The sequence below is a fragment of the Elaeis guineensis genome, chromosome 6 (assembly GCF_000442705.2).
Source record: "Elaeis guineensis isolate ETL-2024a chromosome 6, EG11, whole genome shotgun sequence".
Taxonomy (NCBI): domain Eukaryota; kingdom Viridiplantae; phylum Streptophyta; class Magnoliopsida; order Arecales; family Arecaceae; genus Elaeis; species Elaeis guineensis.
The window spans coordinates 5,592,089-5,600,776 of NC_025998.2; the positions used below are offsets into that span (position 1 = coordinate 5,592,089).

The 8,688-nt window shown below is 34.2% G+C and overlaps 1 protein-coding gene across 1 annotated transcript; it reads right to left on the reverse strand.

Annotated features, from left to right (window-relative positions):
- Positions 1 to 6,407: 6,407 nt before the first annotated feature.
- On the reverse strand, positions 6,408 to 8,476 carry LOC105047524 (reticulon-like protein B1). Its single transcript, XM_010926469.2, has 5 exons — positions 8,199 to 8,476; positions 7,255 to 7,435; positions 6,995 to 7,136; positions 6,838 to 6,907; positions 6,408 to 6,733 (listed from the first exon to the last, which is right to left on the reverse strand). The coding sequence occupies exons 1-5, from the start codon at positions 8,392 to 8,394 to the stop codon at positions 6,564 to 6,566; spliced, it is 759 nt and encodes a 252-aa protein (XP_010924771.1). The 5' UTR covers positions 8,395 to 8,476; the 3' UTR covers positions 6,408 to 6,563.
- Positions 8,477 to 8,688: the final 212 nt, after the last annotated feature.

Sequence of the window (8,688 nt, forward strand, 5' to 3'; positions counted from 1 at the left end):
ATGGAGACCTTGAGATTCAGTCTCTATTAGTCAGGAGGGAGGCCATGATCACCAGACATGTTGCTAGATTCCTTATCCAATCTTATTGTCTGTGGAGCAGGGTGAATAGAGCATCGTACGGGACGTGAAGTCCTAGATCCAGACTATCTAAAGTTGCTTTTTCATCTTGAAGGAGATTTGTGCTCATAGACCTGCAGTATTAGCCAGATCAGATGGTTGATTGGGAATAAGATTTCGATGGATGTGAGATAGAATGCCTGAATTTCCAACCTGCCTCTTTTCCACTGGTCGACTTACATCAGCAGAAAGATGGATGACTATTGCATGTTTGCGATTTACTATCCATGGTAGGGACTGGAGAGCTCAAGATATCATCTAATTCTTTGGTGGTCTGCTTGCTAATCGGATCCTCACTACTCCAATTTCGATTCATCACAGCTAGGATTTGAGGGTGCAGGACTGCTCGTGCTGCCCTAAGGTTCTTGTGAGGGACCTGTCCGAGATGTATAGATCGGCGATGGATAGGAGGATCGAGACTGCTTGGATTTGGAGAGTGATCACTCACCCAAGAGTGAGGCTCTTTCTCTGAAAGCTTGCTTGGGATTGACTTCCGACACGCATACTTCTTAGAGACAGGGGCATGGAGCTTCCAATTTTTTATCCAGTCTGTGGGCTGAAGGATGAGTCGATGGAGCACGCCATTCTGCATTGTCCAAGGGCAAAGCTGATTTGGAGGAGAGTGGCGCCTTAGGAGGTGAGTGGTGGCCCTTGACTGTGTCCTTCCTGAACGGATCCATCAGAATATGATGAAAGGATGACCTCTATCTGAGAAAGTAGAATAGTTTATGTTGTCTATCAGATCTGATTTTTCAGGAACAGTTTGGTCTTGGAAGGCAAGGTGGTGCTTACACGTCGGGTGCTGGAAAAAATCGTTTGCTTGGCTAAGTATAGCCATTTCGATGTTGCTGGACCACCGCTTGACGCTCCGATCCTTGGGACTCTTATGCTACTTCTAGAGTGATCCAGAGGATTATTTTTTTTTTAGGAGCCCCCACCTTTAGAGTTTGTCAAGATGAACTTCGATGGCAGCATCAGGGGTGGCAGAAATAGTACAGGCTTTGTCATTCGGAGCCTGAATGCTGACCACTGGTAGTGAGGGGCTTTTATTTTTATGAGTCTTGTGTCCAAAAGCTGATCTTCATACCATTTGAACGTGCATTATCTATGTCAGGGAGGAGCTACAAATGCAGAGAATTTTCATTGAGAGAGATTCTACCATCATTATGACTGGATTGAGATAACATGACATAGGAAGGTCCATCTGCTTCTCCATGACATCTGAGCTGCTCTTCACCTCTCTTAGTTACAATGCCGGTCCAGCATATTTATCGAAAGATGAATAATACGGCTGATTAAGCCGCTTATTATGTGGTGTGCTCTAAAGACTGTACCTAGAGATAGGACAATACTTGCTTATTGATCCTGCAAGATCTTTTATACTCTGATTCTTTAGACTACTCTCACATTAGAGTGGTGTAACCACCTGCATGTACCTACAAAAAAAAAAGAGCAAGACATCAGACCGCAAGAATGCAAGGAAACAAGCTACCAGCATAGTGCAAGCTAATGATCAACGGGTTATAATGGATTAACATACTATTAGGAATCGGAGAAATTCTTTATACACCATATGCAGGCACTACCCCACTTGATTGGACCATATAGCCATCATTTTTCAACGCATATTTAATATGTATAATTTTTCTTTTTTGTTTAAAATTTTGAATGATAAAAATTCTCTTTTGAAAAATTATGACTTTCTGCGGTCAAATTATGACTTCCTATGCACAAATATCATAATTTTTCTTTCAGAAATCATAAAAAGAGAAGCACATTTTCGTCATTGAAAATTTATAAAATTTTTAAATGACAAAATACTTCTCCCTTTTTTATGACATCTATGCCAAATTATGACTTTCTGTGTATAAAAAATTATAATTTGACAGTAAGATGCCATAATATAACCATAAGATATAATAATTTTTTAAAAAAAGTAGAAGTATTTTTGTCATTCAAAATTTCAAACAGAAAAATAAAACTACAAGCAGTAAATATATGTTAAAAAATGATGACTATGGAGCCCAATCAGATGGAACGGTGTAATTTTCTATATTACATATAGTGTACAAAGAATTGCTCTTAAGTACTGACGCTCGAAAATAAAATTTTCCACACACAAACATGGCTCTAGAGATCATCCCTCAGTACAAAAATAAGTATATTTCAAGGATTTTAACATCAAACTAAATAATATTTTTTATCTTTTTATCATCCATAGGGACAACAAAAAATCGAGTTCATTACCTAAGTAATTTAAAAAAAATTATTTATCAAAATAGTATAATTTTTAATTATTTATAAAAATAATACAATTCTATAAAACGTCATTTGAAATGATTTTTATAGCCTCCACGTCACCACCCTCTCTGCTCCACGTGGATGACCAAAAAAAAAAGTCGCCATTTGAAATGGCATTTTCAAAATACCATTCAAACGATGACTTTAATTTTTTTTTAAAAAAAAAAAAAAAATAAAAATTATAATTTTAAATTTATAAAAAAATAAAAATTTTAATTTTATTCAAATAAAAATCATCATTTCAAATTAATTTTTTAAAAAATATCCCAAAAAATATCTAAAAAAAAAAAAAAACACATAAAAATAGGAAAAAAATGATAAAAAATGAAAAAAAATAAAAAATAAAAAAATAAAAATTTTAATTTGAATTCAAAAAAATTCTACGTTCAAATTATTTTTCCATTTCAAATTAATTTTTTAATAAAATATCCCAAAAAAGAGCAAAAATACCTCAAAAAAATGCCATAAAAAAGATAAAAAATAGAAAAAAATGTGAAAAAATTATAATTATAATTTTAATTTTTTAAAAAATAAAAATTTAAATTTAAATTAAAAAAAAAATCACTTTTAAATTACTTTCTCCATTTCAAATTAAATTTTTTAATAAAATATCTCAAATAAGATAAAAAATACCTCAAAAAAATAAAAAATACCATAAAAAAAAAAAAAAAAAAATGAGAAAAAAATAAAAATTATAATTTTAAATTTTAAACAAATTAACTTTAATTCAAATTAAAATTCCATTTCAAATTACTATCTCCATTTCCAATTTATTTTTTTAAAAAATATCCAAAAAAATACCTCAAAAAAATAAAAAATAAAAAAATGCTATAAAAAGGAAAAAATGGGAAAAATGGGAAGAAATAAAAAAATAAAAATTATAATTTAAAATTTTTTAAAAAATAAAAATTTTATTTTAATTCAAATAAAAATCATCATTTCAAATTACTATCCCCATTTCAAATTAATTTTTTTAAAAAATATCCCAAAAAAAAAAATACCTCAAAAAAATTAAAAATTAAAAAATACCATAAAAAAAAAATCATGTTTTTCATTTTTTATGATGTTTTTCATTTTTTTTTTGACATATTTTTTTTTTGAATATTTTTTTAAAAATTAATTTGAAACGGAGATACTAATTTGAAATGGAATTTTTATTTAAATTAAATTAAATTTTTATTTTCTTAAAATTTAAAATTATAATTTTTATTTTTTTATTTTTTAGATCCATTTTTTTAGATATTTTTTAAAAAAATAATTAAAATGAAGAAAGTAATTTGAAATGATATTTTTATTTGAATAAAATAAAATTTTTATTTTTTATAAATTTAAAATTATAATTTTTTTTATTTTTTTTAAAAATAAATAATTAAATTCGTCATTTGAAATGATATTTTTAAAATTCATTTGAAATGATATTTTAAAAATTCATTTAAATGACATTTTGAAAAACGTCATTTGAAATGATGTTTTCAAAAACATCATTTCAAATGACGATTTTAAATATTTTTTTTTTACCATCCACGTGGAGCAGACAGTGTGGTGACATAGAAACTATAAAACACCTTTTGAAATGACATTTTATAAATTTATATTATTTTTATAAATAAATTAAAAAATATATTATTTTGATAAATAATTTTTTTTTAATTATTTAGGTAACGAACTCACAAAAAATCAGTCTAATGTCCAGAATCTTCTGACAGGTTTCAAAGCCACACAACCGTCTGATGGAAGTTTGCTAGGGGCAAAACAAAGCTCACATCATTGAAGTGCCATGAGTATATGATTACCAATCATTCGTCTTACCGGACTTATGCAAGGACTTCAGAATACCCATCGAAGAACCATCAAACCAGCAGGCAGAAACATCCGCTTGTATGGAATTACAGTACAAAGGAGATAATTTCGTTTGTAATATAGAGATTTTACAACAAAAATGTCATAAAGATAAAATTGACATATATGACTACGAAGCGCGAATTACAGCACAACCTGTCAAGCACATATTAAACGTTCTCACACGAATTATAAACAGAATACGCAAAATTCTAGAAGAACTGTTTCAGAAGTCAACCACAAAATACCTCCAACAGGTGAGCAAAATGAAAACCAATCTCTTTTAACACACTAAAAAAATTAAAACATTTTCATTTCCTTATCAACAAAAATCCGGTAGGCATTAAAGAAGTGATGACATCCTTATACAGTTACTATAAAAACGTTGCAAAGTGCAAGTGGATTTTCCCGTCCATCTTCACACGGTCTAAAAACAGAATGAGTGCAACAGCTCTCTAGCCAGAACATTTAGTGGTGGATTAAAAATATTACCTAAGCTTGCCATGCTAAGGCACCCAAAAGGATTTCAAACAAACAAAATGAAGCTCAAACCATGCTCACAGCGAGAAAATTAAACTGCATGACAATCCTCAAGCAGCACATGACAACAGATCATTGTAGCAAGTAGGACACCATAAATTTACAGTCCTCCCTCCACTCAAAAGCACTCCTTATTTTCAGCCCAATGAATTTCAATCGAGCTCTTAAATAATGGCAAAAATATTTTGAAACCAATGAATTCCAATTGAGCAAGGGTTTTACAATAAGTATCCTCATAAGAATTGCTGGATCACCTCACGAGAAGTGCTGGATAGAATATATTACACTTTTTCATGCCAGCAGCAACCAAAGGCTAGCAACCAAAAAAATTAAGCAATGTAACATAACCAAACGGCCTACGATAAAGGATTTCTTTCTTATCTGGCAGAAGAAACTCATATATTTCAACATTATTCTGAGTGACAATCCCACCGTCACAAATTTTGCCTAGTTCCAATTAACTACAGTAACCCTTCACCCAGCATTTCTAGCCATACAAAAGAAAGCTTACATGATGTGGCTAAAAATAAATTGGCAAAAACCTTGCTCGCTACTCAAGTTATTCACCCTGCCAGTTGGTCTCTGCATGTCCAAGAAGTAGGATTCACATGTTGCCCTATTGAATCAAGAATCTAGTTCCCCAACATTCCTACAAAAGCATTCCAGTGTCTCTGTGCATGATGGCAGATTAGAAGTAATACACATAACAATCATCCCCTCTTTTAACCTGAACATATTTCTAAAAAGCTTCATGTTGATGTTCACATTTAACTCATCTAGCAAGAGATCTGGCACTAACTTGATTCCAACTCATCTTTAACATAATTCTGACAACAACTATTGAAAGAGTTCTTCAATAACACCCACCATTTTCATTTTCAAGATTCCATATTTCTGAAAAAGCTATTGCTTGATATAGTTCCAACAGATTAGTGACACCAGAATGAGATTTTCAAGAAGATTAAACGCATATACATAAACTTCAACTAGAAAAAAGTAATGTGAGATATTCCTAGGTTAGCTTAACCATTCTATTTACCATAATAATAATGTTGAACTTCAAATTGTATGCTAATTCAGTGCTTTCAACTACATCTTTCAAAAAAAAAAGAAAAAAAGAAAAAAAAAGAAAGAGAGAGAGAGAGAGAATTTTAATTAATTCTTTAAGGTTGCAAATAAAAAACTAAAAACAATATAAAAAGAACATTACAGTGTAAATCTGAGTACATGATAAATAAATAGTAGATAATATATCTCAAATAAATTTCCCTGAGACCAGACACCATAAAAGCCTAGCATGCCAATACACAACTTATCTTCAAAATGCTATCTAGATCCCTACTGACTCCAGGATTAGGCAACAAATATAGAAGACATGTTGCAGTTAACCCTTAATCGATAACTGAAACATGAGCTGAAGCAAGAGCCCTGGACTCACATTGTAAAACATGTTTACACTCATTCAAACTCTGGAGCCGAGCCCACTTCTTGGGTCACTGTAATCCTTCTTGGAGACATCTAAGGACACTACAGGACACAGATATGAATCACAAAGGGAGCATCAACTTAATCAGATCAAATAAATAGTGCAATCAAATCACCAGCAGAAATGGCATACAGTAGGATGCTCACATTCGGCAAATAGTGCAAACATATTTACGATACATATCATAAATACTTGGCATCAAAGAGGAAGTTCAGAGAAAAATGAGTAAACAGTCTCATTAACACTTCAAAATCCATAGATAGTCACTAACTGTCAGAACCTACTGGTGCTTCTTCTCTTTCAGAGGCCCCCTTGGAATCTTGCTCAAACACTTGGCATGAAACGTTGCATAATGCTTCTTGACTTCTGTCATCACCTTCTCTGCAAATGGGTCAACTTTGTCCTCATACTTCTCATACAGAACGGGCACTGTGTGCAGTGTAACAAATGCTGTTTCCCCAAAAAACCCAGACAAGAATGTTAGACCAAAACAAATGACAAAACACATAAATAAGAGAACAGAAGTTAAATGACAGACCAAAACATCTTCTTACCTATGTAAAACAAGGTCAAGAAATTGCAGCAACTCCCAACGATTGAAAGGACCCACAAACCAGCAATCACCTGGAAAACCAATATAGCGATCAGTATAACACCCATTCAAATACTTCTAGATCCACTAACATTTTTAAGAAAGACTAGGCAACATACCACGAGGAACTTCTTCAGATCACGTCCTGATGCAATGTCCCTTAGAACAGTAAAACCCCTGTTGATCTCATATCTCAGCGAAAGCGCAACGTTCACAGCCACATCTTCAGGGATGCTAACCTCAGGAATGCGTGGCGGAGACCTGCAATCAGTGGCACAGGAAAAAAAATTAAGTATCCAAGCTAAAAAAATTAATCTCCAGACCAAAAGATTAATCTTCAGGCCACAGATGCAATGCGGAAAAGAGCTCAAGATCTCACTTGTGGATGAAGGTGCTCGCATTGGACCAAAGGAACAAGATCGCCAGCGATAGAATGAGGCAGTGGCAGACAAGAGCGAGCAAATGGTATTCCATCAACTCGAACAAGACCCAGATGGCCGTGGCCCCACCAAGCACACCGGCAGAGATCTTCTTGTTCCTCCATAGGAAAACATCAGCAGCTGCATAGATGGTGGAGCAAAATCCCGTTGAGAACAAATATTACATTAGCCAAACTATACCGGATCCGTAGATCAACCACCATGTGTACGATTAAAATATAATAATAACAATCAGATTCCATGCCTCAATTAGGGACCACGGAATAAATGCTCAAAAAAAAACCCCTAAGATTTACTAGAACTAAATATATGATTTATACAAGTACTGATCGTCCCTTCGACCGACAAGGATTTGATCAATGGATTTCAATCAAGTTGTCAGTGAATATATCTTTATCCGCAAATCATTACATATGTATTCAACTACACCACGTCCCGATTAGGGTTTCTTAAACAAACATTCTCGAATCATCTACCATCAATGGAAATTAATGACCGGTATCTTCAATCAAATTAGGGTTTCTTTCGAACGTTATAAAGTAGTTGACAGCTAAACTTTTGCTTTTTTGAGTTAAATGATGAAAGCCCTAACTAACTAAGCCTCACTCAAACCTTTTTTTTTTTTTAAAAGGAAAAGCTTTTGGACTAATCCGACTAAAAAATAATCCAAGGAAATGATATCGAAAAATAATAAACTCCCAGATCTCAGCTCGAATCATCTCAAATGGGTCATAACACACCCGATTCGATTTAAACTGATCGTTTAGAAATCAAAAAATAGCGAGAGATTCTCTAAAAGCAACAAGTATCGGATTTTTTTTAAAAAAAAAAATCTTAGGAGAAAAAAAAAAAGAGAAACGGAGAAAAGTCGGAGATTTCGTACGCGTTCCGCCGCCCAAGACGGTGTGGACGGGCTTCTCCCTGCCGAAGAGGCGGTATATCTGGGACTTGACAGGCGAGGAGGACGGCTTCGATTTCTCGTTGTCCGAGTCCGAGGACGAGGAGTCATCGTCGTGGAACTTCTCCATTATCTTCTCCATCACCGACTCCCCCACCGATTCCTCTTTGTTCTCCGCCATCGCCTTCGATACCCCGATACCGCCACAAACTTCGTCGCACCACCCTCTCCAGTCTCTCGGCAGCTACGCTAACCTTCTCCTCGCCGTGGGGGGTATATAAAGGACCAAACCTGGGATGGCCTATCCCGAACTCCGAGCCTCGTGGCTCGGAGCGAGGCTTGAGAGGCAAAGAAATCCGAAGGACGAGATAACCCAAGCGCGGACGGTCGTTGAATATGACGGCGATCGTTTAGGGGCTTTCTCACTTATCCAACCGGACGTCGATGTCCCGTTACTTTTTGGACGGCGTTGCCT

Excerpts from the sequence above, each read along its gene's own strand:
- LOC105047524 (XM_010926469.2), bottom strand. The coding sequence starts at position 8,394 with ATGGCGGAGAACAAAGAGGAATCGGTGGGGGAGTCGGTGATGGAGAAG. Across the intron at positions 7,137-7,254 it reads GCGAGCACCTTCATCCACAA|GTCTCCGCCACGCATTCCTG; the intron begins GTGAGATCTTGA and ends CACTGATTGCAG. Across the intron at positions 6,908-6,994 it reads ATCTGAAGAAGTTCCTCGTG|GTGATTGCTGGTTTGTGGGT; the intron begins GTATGTTGCCTA and ends TTGGTTTTCCAG.